General features: G+C 42.8%; 1 protein-coding gene across 6 annotated transcripts in view; it reads left to right on the plus strand.

Moving 5' to 3' along the window:
• The window catches only part of LOC136444371 (latrophilin-like protein 1), a 44,759-nt gene that overhangs the window by 16,159 nt on the left and 9,461 nt on the right, over positions 1–19,139 (plus strand). For 3 of the 6 annotated variants that reach the window (XM_066441885.1, XM_066441886.1, XM_066441888.1), the window contains exons 2-21: positions 1,326–1,625; positions 4,786–5,217; positions 7,240–7,446; positions 7,797–7,841; positions 8,053–8,121; positions 8,495–8,813; positions 9,298–9,593; positions 10,370–10,559; positions 11,258–11,367; positions 11,947–12,051; positions 12,790–12,855; positions 13,216–13,338; positions 14,338–14,432; positions 14,990–15,181; positions 16,046–16,114; positions 16,324–16,435; positions 16,591–16,865; positions 17,027–17,082; positions 17,577–17,694; positions 18,306–18,409. In XM_066441885.1, coding sequence (XP_066297982.1) covers positions 1,326–1,625; positions 4,786–5,217; positions 7,240–7,446; positions 7,797–7,841; positions 8,053–8,121; positions 8,495–8,813; positions 9,298–9,593; positions 10,370–10,559; positions 11,258–11,367; positions 11,947–12,051; positions 12,790–12,855; positions 13,216–13,338; positions 14,338–14,432; positions 14,990–15,181; positions 16,046–16,114; positions 16,324–16,435; positions 16,591–16,865; positions 17,027–17,082; positions 17,577–17,694; positions 18,306–18,409 — 3,283 coding nt within the window. The remainder of the gene's footprint in view (positions 1–1,325; positions 1,626–4,785; positions 5,218–7,239; positions 7,447–7,796; positions 7,842–8,052; positions 8,122–8,494; positions 8,814–9,297; positions 9,594–10,369; positions 10,560–11,257; positions 11,368–11,946; positions 12,052–12,789; positions 12,856–13,215; positions 13,339–14,337; positions 14,433–14,989; positions 15,182–16,045; positions 16,115–16,323; positions 16,436–16,590; positions 16,866–17,026; positions 17,083–17,576; positions 17,695–18,305; positions 18,410–19,139) is intronic. The other 3 variants (XM_066441887.1, XM_066441890.1, XM_066441891.1) reach the window with 3 other exon arrangements.

Consider the following 19,139-nt stretch of genomic DNA (forward strand, 5'->3'; position numbering starts at 1 on the left):
CAAACACGAATTGTCAAGATTCTTTCTGATTTTGAATTTGTCAAATACAAATGAGAATCCTTGTTTAAAACGAATTTTTGAAATATTCAGCCGTTTCTCTTATCTACTGTTAAAAGTAGCCTCCATTGCAGGCTCTGAAGCGGCTTTTTTTGGGGGGGGGGGGTAAATAATACACTTTTTGCAGCCACCCCGTAACTATCAGTCATAGTTACCGGGTGGCTGCAAAAAGTGTATTATTTAGCCCCCCAAAAAGCCGCTTCAGAGCCTGCAACGGAGGCTAGGTTAAAAGTAAGAAGACATCCTTGAATGCGCCCTGTATGCTCCTCTTGGCCTATCGTAAGGCAATACGAAATACTTTTGACGGAGCATGGAAGATGCATGAACACCCTGCTTGTGATCAACGTCGGTACCTGAAACGGTATGGATATCACCTTGCAGAATAGAGTGACTTCTGACCTTTGTAATATCTGCAACTCATCAAGTATCGGTTCCTTCCATCAGTATTGAACTTTTGAACGGTAGAATTCATTTTACTGTCGAGAGGCGGTGGGATCGACCCGGGCACGTGATGGGTACGCTGAATAAGATCCCTTGAGAAGTTGATCACGTTGCGGCTTTAGCGTAGAGCACTAGTGGATAAGGGCTTTCTTTCTCTTGAGTAATTAAAGACTCAACGGATAAACCACAAGACCACTCACTTTCTTTTCAGCATCTACATGTACGTTGTCTCGTCGTTAAGATACGACATCTGTCTTAGTCCTCGCCATGGCGTCTAAGTACTTTTCATAAAAAAATAGCAAAGTTAACTCTGAACTTCATGTCGCATTTGTACTTGGTCAAAGCTTTAGACACTGCACATATACCCATTCATGAAAAGAATAGATACCTTAACATGATCTATTATGTACTATACATTAGAGTGGATTCTTTTCTCAGCTAACCGACATCTTTGGCATTGAAGTCATCGGTCTGGAGCTGCATAGTTCACGTTTGGAACCTTAATTCCCATACCTGTTTCGCCGTGTGGCTTCTTTAGTGACTAGAGGCTTAATGAAGATATTCACAAATTATCTAAAGTTACATGTACAGTTGCAACATTATACTAATCATTTTCTAAACTTTCGAAACTTTTTTTCCTGCAGTGAGATTTTTCCCAACTTCTACATCCGGGTCCTGTGCCGGGTCGCCATGTTTAAACAACAGCACATGCGTACCGGTGTTTTCCTTGTTTAGAGGCTTAATCAAAATATCATCAAATGATCTACAGTTGCAACATCATACTGATCATTTTCTAACACTCCTTATTTTTGTGTTTTTTCCTGCAGTGAGCCTTTTCCCAACATTTACATCCGGGTCTTGTGCCGGGTCGCCATGTCTAAACAACGGCACATGCGTACCAGTGACTTCCTCGTCCAGCCATCACAGTTCGTTGCCGGTCCGCCTGAGGTGTCCGGAGGGCTGGATCAGACAGGGAGGGTCCTGCTACAAGTTCCACATCAACGACAGGAAGAGTTGGGAGGAGGCGAGGCAAACCTGTCGGGAAGAGTCGTCCGAGTTGGTTTCCATAGAAACGCTTGAAGAAAACCGCTTCCTCCGGGCACTGACTGTTAACGGCTTGTACCAAGGTAATTCTTTAACACTTTTAACTGGTTATATATATAATGTAATGAGGTGCTATTATGAATTTGATTTGTATAACAAGAAATCATGAAATTTTCGTTTCTGATTTTGATGGGTTTGTACTTCATAGTTTCAAAGCAATAGCTCTAATATGTAACTTCTTCAAACTACTGAATATCTTTGGCAACAGAAAATATTCCGTCCAGAATGAGTGTCCACCTTAACATACTGTCTCATTCTATGCCAGACTGTCATGTAGCTGTTTACATGATATTTATTTGTTGTCAGATAAAAGAACTTTTTGATATAATGAAAAAAGAGTTAACTTAACTCCAACAGAAGAATGGGGACTCGGCCTGTCCGCGGAATAACTTAAACACTTCTTTAAACTGTTGAATATATTTGGCAACAGAAAATAATCCGTCCAGAACGAGTGTCCACCTGAACAAACTGTCTCATTCTATGCCAGTCTGTTATGTACCCGTTTTCATGACATTTATTTGTTGTCAAATAAAAGAACTATTTAACATAATGACAAAAGAGTTACCTTTTCTCCAACACAAGAATGGGGACTCCCAAAAATTTCGACCAGTCCTTGGTATAACTTAAGACCCGGTTGCTCAATACATGCAACTTTCCGGAAGTGTGGCGTCATCACCGGGTCAAAGGTTTCTGGAAGTCGGTACCTGCCCCCGTTTTTGTTCAAGGAAGGTCGGTGGGCCATGATATATAGAGCTTCCTTAACTTCGCTCAAGAAATACTTAGTAGTCTTGCTCAGCGTCCAGGATCTTGACGTTGTTGAGAGAGACAGGGTGTCCAGGTTATTCGATGTACTAAGACACTTTGGGTGACGTAGAACTAGGATCATGATAGCAGGTCGTCGAAAGTTAAATTTTTAGCCAGCTTCGACACGTACATAATGTTGTCAATACCTGTACAAGATACTGTACTTACACTTGTCCACACTGTCATACAAACGGTGTGGTCTGCATCTTAAAGCACAGTCTCTTGTTTCAAAAAAGTTCACGACGCGAGCAATGCCCCACGCAAGTTCCTTCACCTCTTTAGACATATAACGTACTTGACAGAATTTTGAAAGATCTTTTTAAGGTGACAGCTTGGGTTGTCGACAAGTTCGTGCACCCTTCTTCAAAGAATGACGTCCAATTTGCTGTGCAGACAAATCCTTTTATTGCTCCCATGTATAGAATTCACTGCGAGTTTTCCTAGCTAGGCATGCGTACATATTGACAGACTTTTACACTTGTAACGCTTATGGCTCATGACTGGGTAATAAGATCCTATAACCCCCGCAAGTCACAGCAAGAAAGTATAAAAGCCGTGAAATGAGTCCCTGCGACGCCGAGTAATTACCTACTATTTGTCCGCCAGTGGAGATGGATGTGCGGAGCAAGGCACCACTTAGTGGGTAATCAGGTATTTTATATGTACAGAGAACCAAGGACGCTGTTTGAAGAGACGCGATTCTTCTTTTCAAAGCTATCAATGTAGTTCGGAAAGAGTGTGACTTCAATTTGAAACATTTCTATTGGCTTTGGCTTATTCTTACTAGGAAAGACGCCATGGACAGCAATTCGAAACAACATTTTGCAGATCAAAGGAAATTTGTATTCATCTGTCTTCAGATGAATCTGCCACATGTGAAGAAAGTGCTCCTTTTATTGGTAGATGTGGAACGTTGAGTTGGAAATAGCTGGAGCGTTAAAGCTTTAATTCTGTCGGAGGAATACATATTAGGATGGACATGGAGACGGCATAACGGCAAGACAGCTTCAATCGATATAAGTAAATGACATACTTCTTCACTGTTAGCATTAAAAGTTGAAGTAAAAGGAAGGGATGTTCGTAATATAGGGGGAAGGAAGTGGAGTGTGTGGTTCATTAACATTTGGAAAATGTGACCGTAGCATAACTCAGGAATAACGGTGTCCACTTGTCCGTCTCACCGTGCTGGCATACTGTTAGAAGTACAAAATGTGAACCTAAGCCTGGTTCGATGAACATCATCCATAATCTGGAACCTAATCTATATGGAAATTCAGTTCAAAGACGTGGCAACACGATCCTGAAAGTAAAGAGTTCAATCAGAACTTGTCGAGATGAACCACCTTGGCACCACACAATCAAATGAGAGATGCCGGCTCCAGCTCCCGTATGTAAAGATGTCCGTGGGTTCTTGCCACAGGCTAACAAGGTGTTGGCAGCAAAATCAATCAAGGAAATGATTGAGTGCTTAAAAAAGTGCGCAGATAAGCTTATCGTGACATCTGATAACCCATGTTGGCATTTTGACATATGTTGACATGATAACGTTTTGACATATGTTAGCTTGAAGACATGATATTTGGCCATGTCAGCACAGGATGTCAGGAGCAGAGCTTGGAGCTGTAGATCTCCTCACCAGTAGGGTGTCGCTCGTGGCAATTTTGTTTGCAACATTCTGAATAAATGGTTTTATCTTCTTTTGGAATAAGTATAATAGAATGGTTGCAGTATTGCACATAAACATGTCCGTTTGATAAGAAAAGTGAATTATCAAGAGTTAAGACTGACAAACTGGAATTATATTTGTTAGTATGTCTGTGTTTGACTTGATGAAATGCTGTCTGGTTTTGTTGATTTCCATCAATGGTGACTGATACGGTATTGATAACCGAGGCTGGATATATAGGTAGCAGCTAAATCATTAGAACTATTTTAGATAAGCAAATGAAAGCATTGGCAATGTTTTGTCATTTGTAACATACAAAGATTTAAGACAGATCAACTGGATTAGCATGTTAGTACAGCTCTGACATTTATGAAATGTGTCTGGTTTGGGGGATTTCCATCAACGGTATGGCCAATCAAGGCATGATGTACAGATAGAAGCTAGAAACTAACAACTTGTTCCAGTTAGCAAATGAAGGCGTTGGAAATGTTTGTCGTTTGTAATGTACACAGAGTCAGGTGTAACCCATCATTGTGTCCATCTGCGACTGTTTGAGCTGAGTGTGACCATGGTCTCTTTCTTTGTAATTTCTGTTTGTAACAATTACATGTGTGTAAGGACATTCGCCCTGTCCTTTGATATAAGAGAGACCACGGCCGATTCCTTGTTTGTATATCACTAGACGAAGCATATATTGTACACTTTGTTCCTAGGCTCATTAGATGAATGCCCGGCGAACAACACTCTATTCTACAACAACAAAACCTATACCGCCTCCTTGGAAAAGTTGACTCAGTCTCAAGCTTCTCAAGTTTGCCAGGGTAAGGGCGGTCACCTTGTCGCCCCAAAGGACGCAGAGTCTTATGCGAGAGTCGTTTTTCTCAAGAACTGTTTGGACAGGACTGAGCAGTTTTGGCTGGGGTTGATGTTTGATGAAGTTAACGGACGTTGGGTGTTCAGTGACGGCACGGAGGCCAGTGGGTTTCAGTCCTGGGCGCCGGGAGAGCCGAACAACAAGAGCCGCCTGTGTTCTTACATTGTGCGGGGAAACAGAGGGGACTCCCGCGAGGACCAATGGGCGGATGCCTACTGTGATCAGTTCAGCTTCAGCTATGTCTGTGAGGTGGATGGAGATGTCAGCGGAGGTAGGAAGCCGGAAGAGGCCGTTTCGTATCATTGGTTGGTGGCGGGGTGGTGGAGGTATTCGTCTTGTGAAAAACCGTCAGTCTCATGTGTATTTCTTTCTTTCCTCCTCTAAACAAAACGGGCTCAACCCAGGCTTAAACGGAACAGAAACAAACAACCAAACTGGATCCTGTGATGTGAAAGGACGGCTATGCGATCAGCCAGGAGGTACCGAACCATGATCATATGGCAAGGTGGCAGTAGACTTGTTGTAGTGTTGTTGAGAGCAACCCGCTTGTTAAAATTAAGCTTAAAACAGAAGAGGGACTGTTTTGATGCACCATATGCATAGAAGGCTTTATAAAAACTAGATGGCAAAATAAAAAGGTAGCAAGAAATGGAAATAATGATTACTATATACCATTATTTTTGTGCAACATCTTTTATCAGTATGAAGATGTAGATATTAATGTTTTCTATGTATCCAACGTTCACAGACCTATGCATGCGTAAAACAAGTAACGCTTCAGGCTTTTGATAATGTTATACATTTTGAAAAGCATTTAAGGGACCATATATACGTTTTATTCTTTGACGCGTCAGAAGGTATCCCACTATCAATAACAACAACTGGGTACAGCGGAGACACAGGCGGTAATGCAGATGACAATGGCAACGACAATGGTGATGTCAACGATGATGACGAAATTCAAGGGAACGGTGATGATGACAACGACGGCGATGCTGCAGATGACAATGGCGCTGATGATGATAATGGTGACAATGGCATTGATGCAGATGGTGAAGATGCTGCTGATGGTGATGGAGATGACAATGGCAACAGCAATGATGACGACGCTGATGACGAAATTCAAGAGAACGGTGATGATGGCAACGACGGCGATGTTGCAGATGACAATGGCGCTGATGATGTGGACAATGATAATGATGCTGATGAAGATGATTCTGATGACGATGGTGCTGATGCTGATGACGATGCTGCTGATGGTGATGATACTGATAATGTCGATGATGCTGATAGTGATGACGATGGTGATGACGGTGCTGACGATGATGCTGATAGTGATGACAATGGAGTTGATGGTGACAACGATGACGATGATGTGTTGGACAACTGTGACAATGATTCTGGTAACGACAACAACAGAGGTAACAACGGCAACAGAGGTAACCATGACAACAGAGGAAACAACGATGACGGTGACGACACCCCTGGAGAAAACTGCAACAATAACCAGCAAAACGATAATGACAACAGCGATAGGGGAAACAACGGTCGTAATGACGAAAATACTAACAATGGAAGAGGAAAGCGCAGCAATGCCGGAAGGTCACAGGTTGAAAGCACTGCTATACCACTATCCACAGTGGCAGTGAGCAGAAATGGTAATGACTTAGTTACTAGTTTAAATCCTCTCAAAGATATCCGGATTCCGGATGAGTAGGAAGCAGTTAAAGGAATCCGGATGGAGTAAAGGCGCCAAAGTAGTTTCAAGAAATGCATATAACATGTTTCATCATCGTTGCTCTCTCGTGGGAATTTCTCCCTTTGGACAACCTTCTACTTATGTGTTTCGTTCTTTGTCTTTTTCATCGTGCGTTGACTGCATAACCGGGGTGAAAGGTGCTACATGTTGGAACTTAACGTTTGGTGTGGATGTTAATACTAAAACATAATACTAGTAGCTACCAAAAACATTATCCACTTCTTTTACATATGTCTATTCCAAGTGTGAAATACATACGGTGATTTGATTTTGCATAGCTCGGATGCTTGTTTGAGAAAGAAACATTTTTTCTCTAGAATAGAGGCTACACATTTGACTGAAAGCGAGAAAATATACTACATGAAAATAGGAACCGTTGAATTTGTGCGATGAATTTTCGACCACAGTTGCTGGTCCCCTTCTAGCTTTGTTCTCATTTGTAAGTTCTGCCATTGTAGCTGGCTCTGGGACAGAAAACCATTTATTCTGTATAGATTATGAGCTAAACATTTGACACTTAATTGCAAAACGCAGACTCCTTCTGGACGAGTGGAACGGACGACACCAGCGAGGGCGTCTTTAAATGGAATGCCACCGGAAGAAACGTCACGGCAGACGGCTGGAAGGAAGGAGAGCCGAATGGCGGAAGGAATGAGAACTGCATCGAGCTCCGAAAGCAACACAACTTCTTGTGGAATGACGCGAGATGTGAACATAGGAACTTCTTCATCTGTGAGATAGGTGAGACGGGTGTACAGAAAGTGCGAAATGGAACGAATTTCCATTTCGTTCCATTTTGCACTTTCTGTAGTTCCATTTCGTTCCATTTCATTCCATTTCGCTCCATTTCTTTCCATTTCGTTCCGTTTCGCACTTTCTGTACACCGGATGAGACTGTTTTATACAGAATAAGCTTCGAACAAAGTCATGGTCTATACCAATGTCAATGTCGATATGTTTATGAGTGCCTCTGGAGCACTTGGAACACTCATACTATCTAATGATGTAGTCTTTCTTAGTGTCCAAGAGTTTGAATTAGATATGTTTCTTTAGTTTTGTTGCTTAACTTAGAAATTCATTATGTTTTTCAGGGACACAAAACACTTGGGCGGTGGAACCGGAATGGACAGACAAAGGTTTATGCATAGAATACTGTACATTTAGAAATATAACTGCTGCTTTCAAAGGGAATAATAGATCGACGTACGTGCGTCATTATTATGGAGTTTATTTTGATAGATTAACAATGAAATACATTGAATGTACTCAACTGCATTCAAATGTAGTCGTACTTTTCTTATTAGTAGATTGATTATGTACTAATTCATATTCCTCTTACTTTGACAGACGCTGATTATCAGTGTAGATGCCAACCAGGTTATTCCGGGGAGCTGTGTGATGTGCCGCCAGAAGAAGGTTAGGGTCTCGTCGTTTCTTTATCTACATACACTTGTATTTATCTATGTTTACGTTTATTAATGATACAGCAAGCATATACATGCAGCATGAATTATGTTACTCCACTGAATGACCCTTTCGTCTGAGATGCCAATAATGGACGTCGTTGCACAAGGGGTAACAAAAAACATTACAAAATTTCAACGCTATCGCGTAGTATCTTAGCTCTCTATTTGTATGTCATACATATATACAATGATGCAGTTTTTTTGTGTCATTGAATTGACAGCTACCTGGCATATGGTTGCGTCAGGTAGCTAATGACGATACGGGCCTGACAATCTTGTAGTGACGTCATAAGGCTGACGGGTCTACTCTACCATACCCGTAGGTTTAGTAGGCCTCTGGCCGCTTAGCCAGCGTCGCGGTGCAGACGACATTAGCGTTTTCGGTAACCATGGAAACGCCTCAGGCATCCAGCTCGCAAAAGGGCCCCTGGACGACAGCGAAGGCGCTTTCTACTTCGCGGGAAACTCGAGTTCGTTTGTAGAGATCCCCAACAACGGCGCGCTGGACGTGCGCCGCGATGCCTCTGTCACGGTCCTCGCGCACGTCTACCCCATGGGGGAGTCCGGTCTGATCGTGAACTACCCCGTCAGCAGTGAAGGGTGCACTCTGTGGCAGCTGGCCAACAACAGCCTGTTTGGGAGGTACGTCCCACCTCCAGGTGCAGACAGCGGGTCGCTAGCCTGGAATCCAGTCTTGTCGTAAGGCTTGAGGGTTAGCGACCATTAGAAGCGAACTAAAGCTAATAGTGCCGGATTCCAGGCTAGTTGATTGCGATAAATTTACCATACCTAACACATCAGGCATCGCACAGTTACTCTTTTGTCTCTTAACTGCAAAACAAACCTTTGATTAAAGGAAAACGGCTGATATGATGGAGTTTGCTCAGCAATAACCAATGCTCTCTAGTGAGACGGTATCCTTAAGATGCTTGTTAGATGTTTAAAGATTCAAGAAAAATCTAACTTTGATGTATTCACGCTGTGTATCCCAGTACTTGCATATCAGCCAACATATCACAATCCAATCCACCATTAGGATGTCTTCGAAAATGTCGTTAACGCCATTTATAAAGTGAGTGAAACAGCTGGAGGAACCGTAAGTCTTGATGCTGTCCCATCGCTGTAGCTTTGCGCTGGACCCAATCGTCCTGACCGCCAGCGTTCTCAAGCCAAACAAGTGGAACTACGTCGGCGTGACGTATGACGTCACTTCCGGGGAGGCCAAGCTGTGGCATCAGGGAGAGGCCGTTGACAGCGAGCAAATAGGAAACACGGAACTCAACATCAGCGGACCAATCAGATTGGGGTACAGGGATGGGGATCTGGAGTCACGGGCCTTCCATGGGAGAATAGCCTGTCTTCAGATCTACAACTACGCTTTGGAGCAACGACAGATTCGGACAGCACGACATGCGTGCGATGGTGAGAAGACAAAAGGGCGATGTTCGCACGTAGCGCTTTCAGATGTAGAAGCTCTCCTGTCACTGTGTCGTCGATGGGCAACTGAATGTGTTTTTAAGTTACTAACTGCCTTACTGACCAACTCAAGAACGAGCAATGAGCAACATAGCGCGGAGTCTTCGTCGCTGCAACTGTACAGTGCTTTTTCTTACACTGCTGCAAGAGTTTTGACGATAGAACACTTACCTTGAAATAGACACGCGCTTTCAGAGATCGCGTACTCGTACGTGCACAGTGACTGACAAGACGTGCATCTAACTATAAGCGGCAACGTCTCCGACTGCAACTGCAATAGAACATGCGCTTGACCTCTAAGGAATGAACGGTCGGTGTCCGTATGACTAAATAAAATCCTAATTTCACAGTCCTGTGTCTTTGTTCGTTGCCTTTGTTCCTGTAGACTACCAGCAGTCTTTTACAAAAGTGTTGGTTTGTTTTGTGCTACTGATTACTTTTTGTCTACTTACATCTGTCTGCAATAGAATATCTTTTTTGCGAGTTGATCATACGTTGGTCATTCCGTAGTTTTTTAAAACAACATTTTGGCGGAATTAGTTGAAAGACATTCTGTTCATTTGACAGTTTGTGTTGTTGCAATACACGGGTCGGAGCAGCTCATAAAAGCGTTCTGAAACAACTGATTTTCGCCTGCTCGGTCGTGCTTTTAAAACATAGTAGCTCGAGTTGATTTCCAATCAATAGCTCATTGGTATCATGGCTGTCGTGTTTACGCGCAGGCGCACTACCGGAAGTGACGATGACGTGTGAGGGACAGGTGATGAAGCTGAGCTGCAGCAGTCTGACCAGACCCTTCATCTACGTGGAGTACGCCAGCTACGGAAGGACAGGCATGGGGTGTGGCGGGATCAGCGATAACTTCAGCCTCAACTGTTCAGCTCAGGACGCCCTTCAGATAGTTCGTAATAGGTGAGACTCACTGTGGTAAATTTTCAGCCAATCACGGTGACGTTTGTTTTTGGCAACGCATCAGGGGCAGGGGCATTAGTTTTACGCCAGCTACGGGCGAACAGGCATGGGGTGTGGCGGGATCAGCGATAACTTCAACCTAAACTGTTCAGCTCAGGACGCCCTTCAGATAGTTCGTTTTCAGCCAATCACGTTGATGTTGGCTTTTGGCGACGCATCAGGGGCGGAGGCATTAGTTTTATTGTATAATGATCGCTTTGAAACGATAACTTCAACCTCAACTGTTCAGCTCAGAACACTCTTCAGATAGGTTGTAACACGTGAGACTCAGTGTGCTAAACTTTGAGCCAATCACGTTGACGTTTGTTTTTGGCAACGCATCAGGGGCGGAGGAATTAGTTTTGAAAATATTTCAAAATGCGCACCATTGCATCCTCCAGGGAATTGATTTTGTCGCAACTGTGCAACTGGAGAATCTGTGGATGATTCTTCGTGATATGATACAGTTGGAACGAAGCATATTGATACTTAAAGTTTTGCTAAATCTAAACGATTTCTCTAGATTTTAACCCAATATTGGAGTTTTATTTAAGCCACAAGCTGTATAGGCCGAGACCATGCTGAACTGTACAGATAGCCAAATTCATTCTTTTTATCATCCAAACCTTTGGTGACAACTTATCCTTTTTATTTACCAGGTGTAACGGCCTACCTGAATGCTCAATGATAGCCGGAAACGACAATTTTGGTGGTGACCCATGCCCAGGCACCTTAAAGTACCTGGAGGTCCGGATGAAATGCGTGGCTGGTGAGTTTACGTTTCGCATATCCCCATTCCTCTTTAATAGATATCATCATTTACCATTGTTCTTACAGGACAGATCGACCACTCATAACACGAGTTTACCCCCATTTTTTACTGTTTGAACTAGGGAACTACATTTTAAAAAGGACTACATGCATTTGATGCATATTTGCTATTCCAATTCAGGTAACAGTCTGATGATCAATTGAATCTTGTGTAGGCTTACGGACCTTTAGCAGAATCTGATTTTACGTTCTTTGACACGTGAACTTCACAATATGCAAAGCACATGATTGATTACGCAGGATATATTGGGTACCAACAGATACATATGTACGGTAACCGGTTGTTTCGCTACATTGTGAACGGACAATGTAGCGAAACAACCTGTAACCATATGTACATGGTGCTTGAGAATCTGATGAGTTGGTATCTCAAAGGGATGATTCTGAACTTCACATCAGTCGAATACAAAGAAATAAGTGTCAAGATCTGAGTGAACGCTGACGCTACAGTCATGATAAAAACCATGCTACATGGAACCACGTGTTCTGTCTTAATGATGTTTTAAACCGTATGTAGGTCCACCGGATGGTTATGCGCCTGCGCCAACCGGACTGCTGACGTCATTCCACACCGACTTACCTCCCACCACTGTAACCGCCACGAGTGGACCCCCAATCACGAGTTAGCAACACCATTCCATATTCATGTGTTTTGCTTTAATAATTCTGCTTAGAAAATGCTTTATTTATGATATAAACTTCTGAGGTTAACTTCAATCGAAATGACGACTTCAGAAGTGGTTGTGTAAGAGATTCAAACCAATTTGGGTGTCGCTTGAACAGATTTACTCTAATCGTAAAAAAACGGAGTATTGTCGCATGCAAGACTCAAAGTTCTTTGTTGCAAAAAAGTAGATTTCGAGGTTTCATTAAACATCTTAGCAAGAGGAGGGTGGATGCTTTCGGTACAGACTAATTGGCAAAGTTAACAGTAGCCTTGTTGCATGAAACTCATGATGCAGCGCATGTACATGTAACTTATCGTTGTGTGCATTCTGTTTCACGGGCGCTAAACTGACCATTTCATCCCTTCACCATCTGTAACGTATTGTTTTATCACATCCTCCTTGATCACGTCTTGCTTAGAACTTCACTGTACTGCTATGTTCCCTTCATTGTAGCTCATTATTGCTACTACAGTTTCATCACTCCCATTCTGTACGAGTCCACATTCCCTTGTCATCTGTTGACCGTCATTCCACGCTCAATGTCACTGCCATTTCCACTCCTCAGTCTTTATCACATTCTTCATTTCATGTAACGTTAGTTTGTAGTCTTTTGGTATGTTTTCCCTTTCAGTAGTTTAGTTATCCCTATCGGCCTGATTTTTTAATTTTCCTTCCTTTTTTGCGAATTCCAGATGTTACGGTGAACAGTACAACTTCAGAATATGCTACTACTATGGACGTTAACGTTACTTCTCCACGTGAGGGCTGATTCTCCCTTCTCTTTCTCCTCAGTTTGTCAACTTTTACTTTCTGTTTGCAGTCACACAGCTACATGTAGTCTAGTTGTGCCTGTGAAGTTCTGTGAATCCTCCGGCCTCCCACTCTCTGTGTATGTGAAGGTTGTGGCTCCTTTTTGCTATCAAGATTCAGTAACCTTTTCTTTTCTCTTTCTATGTTGTGGCTAAGGTTTTAATTCCAGGGGTTTTGGTAAATGTATTTTTCTCCCAGTTCGCTGGACGTAGTGGTGCAAGACGTAGTGGTGTAGTGGTGCAGGTAATATATATAAACATATTAACAACAGAATCTTACTTGTGTTGCTTTCTATTCATTCAACACAGTACCAAGTGGCGCTACAATGACTACTGAGTCCAGGTGCCCGGCGACCCGGAAGAGGAACATCCTATGGCCGGAAACAGCACGGGGAGTATGGTCCTCTCAGCCATGTCCGAATGGAACTGTGGGTAAGTTGTGCTCTCGGTGTTTGCTCTAACATCTACTAACAAAATTCCACCAGGGCACATATTCCGCCACCCTGAACAGATACGTCCAAACAGATCTCTAACCCTACGTCACCCAGTACAATGCACTATTGTATATCTAAACTGTGCATACCTTGGGATGCTGCACTAGAGGCATGCCCGTAGCCAGGATTTTGAGTGGGGGGGTTCTTTTTAGTTTTTGAGGGACCAACGAGCGCCGCAGGCGCGAGTTTCCTAGGGGGGTTCGGGGGTATGCCCCCCCGGAAAATTTTAAAAATTGAACCTTCTGATATGGCATTTCCCGTGTTTTTGAGAGGATCTCAAAGAAAGAAATCAGAGACAAAGTTAGCAGTTCTTCTACTCGGATTCCAGCTCCGCTGGTGATACAAATGAGTCCACCTTGAAAAAAAACATTGGACGTGGACCCTCGAGCGTTTCCAATTCTAAGAATTGAACCCTCTGAAAGGGCATATTTCCTGTGTTTTTGAGAGAATTTCAGAGGAAAAATCAGAGACAAAGTTTTTTGTAGGATTCTAGCCTCTGTGAAGAGTTAAAAAGTGGACCTTCAAGCCTGTGAAAGTGGACCTTCAGGCCTGTGGGGGGGTTCTTCCGAACCCCCCGAACCCCCCCTGGCTACGGGCATGAGAGAGATCTCAAATCTAGTCTCTACCAGACTAAACGCCAGGGTTTCACTTGCAGGCTCCTAAACGGGCGAAATGTGATCTTCACTGTGGACTGACTCTACCAGTCTGGTTAATTATTCCTTTTTCTGACAAATTCTACGATTCATACGCCCGTATAAGGGCCTGGTGGAGGCTATCTCAAATCTACAGTGGCGGATTTAAGTAACCCGGCGGATAAATGTTAATGGGGGTTACTTCCCAGCGGCATTATCCCTGCCGCAATCGTTGCAGTTCCTCAAAAACATTCCATAACCACCAGACACAATTTGGAATACAAACCTGTTTTACGTGTCTGTAGGCACAGCTCGATGGTACTGTGAGGGACCTTTGAGGAAAGGGGAACCAGACTTGAGTAACTGCACGTCGCCTTGGGTGAATGAGCTGTACGATCTGGTAAGCGTCCCTTGATAATGTTCTGTCCGTACCTCTATCAATGCCAATAGATTCTAAAGCTTAACAGTATAGTTATTCATAAACCTATCTTCAAGATGATACTGGTGATTTATGTTACTTGCCTGATAATCACAATCAATACATTTATATACAACGCTATGAAAATGTTATACATTCCTGACGCAGCATACCGTTAACATTACTTAAATACTTATGTAGAGCATCAGCATGCACACTATTAGATAGGTTGTCTCCTGTTATTCATATATTAGATAAGTTCTTTAGATATTAGAAATAGTTCGATTGTCATGTTGTCATACATTGTACCTGCTGCAATTGTCGCGCAATAAAGTTCTTCTTCTGCATTGCACCAATCATAAGTCTTTTGTCGTCCAAACGGTTTGAAGATGTCTCCGCCCTTGCGGCGTCCCCAAAAACATTTTGGCGGGAGACATCCTTGCTCTGATCTCGGGTAACCTGATCAGTAGAATACAGGGTAACCTAGACCAGTTTATGCAAATTTATTCATGAGATGCAAATTTACTCTGACACACCAGCTGAACGCAGGCGGTCCGGCGGGAGACATCCTTGCCCTGATCTCGGGTAACCTGATCAGCCAGGGTACAGTTTACGGCGGTGACGTCATCAGAAGCATCGACCTGCTGAACGTGCTGGTCCAGCGGCAGGAGGAGCAGCTCGTCAACATGACGGAGGAGGAGAGGAAGGGCACGGTCACCAGCTTCACACAGGTGGGAGATAGTTACTAAAGCCCCCCCCCCCTGGACCCGCGGCACGCTGGCGGCGTCGCTGCAGCTGCCGATCGAATTGACAAAGCACTCAACGAATTTCATAGACAAAAAACGAATCTTTTTCAGCTTTGTGTGCTTTGTTGTCGTTTTAGTCATGCTTGTATATTTTGAATGATATTCTCATCATAAAGTCAAGGGTAACACAAATCCAGTTTAGGACGCACCGACGCCGCCAGCGTGCCGCGGGTCCAGTGAAAGGGGGCGGGCTAAAAGCCACCTTCACACGTGTGCGTATGTACAAGTCCGCCTGAGTTGCGTATTAACATGTTTTAGTTTAGGTTAAGTTTGCAGCCCAAGAAGTAGTTTCTTTGGTTTGATAGCCAGGCTGCACACCTGTGTTGAAATTTAAAAAAAAACAGCTTCCTCCCCGCAACCTTTACTTACCCAAAATAACGTTAATGCGCAACTCATACGCACTTGAATATGCGCAAGCGTGTGATTAGATCTTTGATAGCATTCTATGCAATCATTTGTAATGAGTCTCTCATAGAACATATGGCAAATTGTTACGTTGTAACTTGTACGCCGATGTAATGTATGGGTATACAAAGGCACAAAGGACATTAATTCAAACAACTGACAGCGATGCGTCTGTGGCCAACCGAAAGTTTCAATAAGTTACAACTTTCTATTCCATGTTTACGTTGTGAAAAATATTCTTATAATTTCTGCGTTTTCTCTTAGATAGTTGCATTTGGATATGATGTTAACAGCAATACATAAATTCGAAGTCATATGATAACGCGTGTTTGGAATATGGATGCTTCCAAGATAATTCTTTACCGTGCTATTTCCCTCTTAAAGACGATGACCCTTTGTGGAAGTACGCTGTTGAGAAGTGACATAGGCAGCGCCTGGGATGACATTCCAGAGGTAAGTGTGAATCATCTGTAAAAATATAAATTTATACCACAAATCACCAAATGATGATACTGCTGTACTTCTTGACGTCATAATGTTCTGTGCTCATAATGATGACGTCTTTGCAAATACGTACATGACGTATGGCAGGTCTTGCTATGAACTTCGTCACCGACAGGTCGCTGCCCTTGTTCTTACCTTATTCTACGCTGTATCCGTAGGACAACTGGTCCCAGGTGGCAACTGGAGTCATTGACAGTGCTGAAGGGTCAGGGTTTCTGGTAGCCAAGTCACTGCCGGACGAAACCTTCTCTTCCGTCCAAGACAATCTAGGTACTGCTATTTCTCAAAATTTGGCAGAAGCTTTTTTTGTGATATATGAAATAGTGTCGAGAAATATGCAGTGTCAAGTTTTTTAAAGTTTTGGCAAACCGTCAAAATTACGTTGTCAATGATTTACACGCTGAACATTTCTTTTGGGTTGTCAGTCTTGGAAGTTCTACCCGCCACCGGAAATTCCCGACGATTCCCGAGTGGTCTGTCTTCGGAGTGGAATGACGTCACGGACAGCGTGTCTCTCCCGGCGACCAACCAGCAAGTCGTAGCCCTTCTGTACAACGACTCTCTCGGCACGTATCTCAAGCCGAAAGACGCCAACAGGACGGTCAACTCTCGGGTCATCTCGGCATCTCTCGGAAACGGAAGTACGTCCGGACAACTTGGTGACAACCAGAAAGTGACAATTGTTTTACAGCACACAAACGTAAGGCCAACTGAATTCCTCCGCATTTCTATGGGCTTACAATTTGTCTTGTTAGTTTAATTCATTGTCAAAATACAACTAGAAAACTCTTTGGCTCAAATGATTATTTTCCAAAAGTTTGATTTTGTTTTTCTTAAATAGTAATTTTTCCTTATTTTCAGGCCGAAAACGCGTCCGTTCGAAATCCGACTTGCTCGTTTTGGAACTTCTCTAACGGGTGAGTACTATCAATTTCGTCAGCGCTACTTCTCAATTTTATCGTATTTTCCATTATCACCGTTTTTGATCTCCAATCAGCAAATAAGGCTTAGTTTCGATAGATAAGATTGTTCTCCATTTTATAACGGACATTCAGCAAACATAAACTTCCCTACATTTAACCCCTCGGGGTGTCCCTGTGGTGTAGTGGTCTGCGCTTCTGTTACTTACCACATCTGGTTCTGATTACTTGGAACCAGAAGGCCCGAGTTCAACTCCCGGGTAGAACACCTGTGTCATACCAAAGACTTTATGAAAATGGTACATACTTATGAAACAGTATGGAAGCTAAACACTCTTCACTGCCAGTGGACTAGCCCCCTGCTGCAGTGATTGCAGCACAGTGTGGCCCAGGGCTATGAAACGGGGATGGGCACCGCCCTATACACCTTATGTAGAGAGGATTTTAACTTAATTAACATTTAACCCCTCACATTCATGTTCTCTCTCCAGTGGTTTTTGGTCGAGCGAGGGTTGCACTAAAACGGATGAAAGCAACGAAACGCACACGATCTGTGAGTGCGACCATCTCACCAACTTCGCCATTCTCATGGATATCTCAGGACGAGGGGTATGTAGATAGTCTTATTATGTCACTAGCTGACATCAACATGTTTTGTGGAACACTGTTAAACTTTCTTCCAACACTAAGGTATACACGGATCAAATTTTAACGACCACTGTCGCCTTCTTCAGGATCGTTGAAAATTGGTGTGGAAGAAAGTTTGGCATTGTACTATGATTACTACCAACACAGATGAGCTTCCATGATGACGTATTTGGTAGTTGCGGTGATAACATCTTTTACCAGATACCCAAATTCATTAGGACGTTGACGTTTAAGCTCCTTCGATCTAAATTTGTCGGGCCGACATTACTACTTTTTGTCCGGATGAAGTTTCGTAGTTCTTTTATGATACTTTATTGCACAAGAATTGTACAAAGTACGGCATCTACTGGTACATAACTACAGTTCCATAAGGCTAATCTACCTAATAGTGTGTAGTTTGGGATGAGAATAGGCTTTTACAATCATTGATATGAATTTCTAACGTCTAGACATTATTCAACATATGTTCCTATGTACATGTATACCATATAGGGGTATATCAAATGTCAAGTCCATTGACATAAATCATTTATACGTACATATGACGACGATGTTTTATCATTTTTGTCCAGTTTACTGAAGCCGACAGGTTCGCCCTGAGCATCATCACGTGGGTCGGGTGCATCATCTCCATCGTCTGTCTCGTCTTCGCCATCTGCATCTTTCTCGGATCAAGGTACGGTGGAGACAGATAACATTAGCAGAACGTTTTATTTATTCACTAGTTCATAATTGATGATGAATATTAGCATAACCTTCTTTGTTAAGCTCATAATTTGTTAAGCTCATACTTTCGACATGTTATATTTTAAGACAATCAACTGGTATGATTTGTAATTGATGAGAAACACTCCTAATACATCAGTCATAAAGGTTAAAATCATTTGGCGAAGGTATGATGTCGTGGAACTCTAGTTTATCATTGGTTCAGCATGTACATTGTATTTACATGCCAGGGTTGCCCAACTAGCGAGAGCTATTTTTAAGGGCTAACCCTGAGGAAAAAATCATTACATTAAACATACGATCGGTAAGATACTAGGTTAAGAAGTTAACATTCATATTTACAATGGATTATATATTATTTACACGAATTAACAAGTTTAGGCATTGCAGAACTTTAAGGGAGAAAAAAAGTCTACGAACTATATTTACATAGACTGAATGCCAGAGAGGAATAGAAGTCCGTCCATGCAAGTCTGATGTTTTTTTGCCAATGCAAGATTCACCGTATTTGACTCATGGTCTATGAGATGGATGCGTTTATTACAATATACACATTACGTCATCCACGACATTTGGTAAGATATTTCAATTGATGACAGGAATGAAAGTTGTCTTTACTGGACTCTGTTCGTCCATGGTTGGGGTGTAGAAGAACCTCCGCTTAGTTGCGTTAGAATATG

Source organism: Branchiostoma lanceolatum, chromosome 11 (assembly GCF_035083965.1).
Source record: "Branchiostoma lanceolatum isolate klBraLanc5 chromosome 11, klBraLanc5.hap2, whole genome shotgun sequence".
Classification (NCBI taxonomy): Eukaryota; Metazoa; Chordata; class Leptocardii; order Amphioxiformes; family Branchiostomatidae; genus Branchiostoma; species Branchiostoma lanceolatum.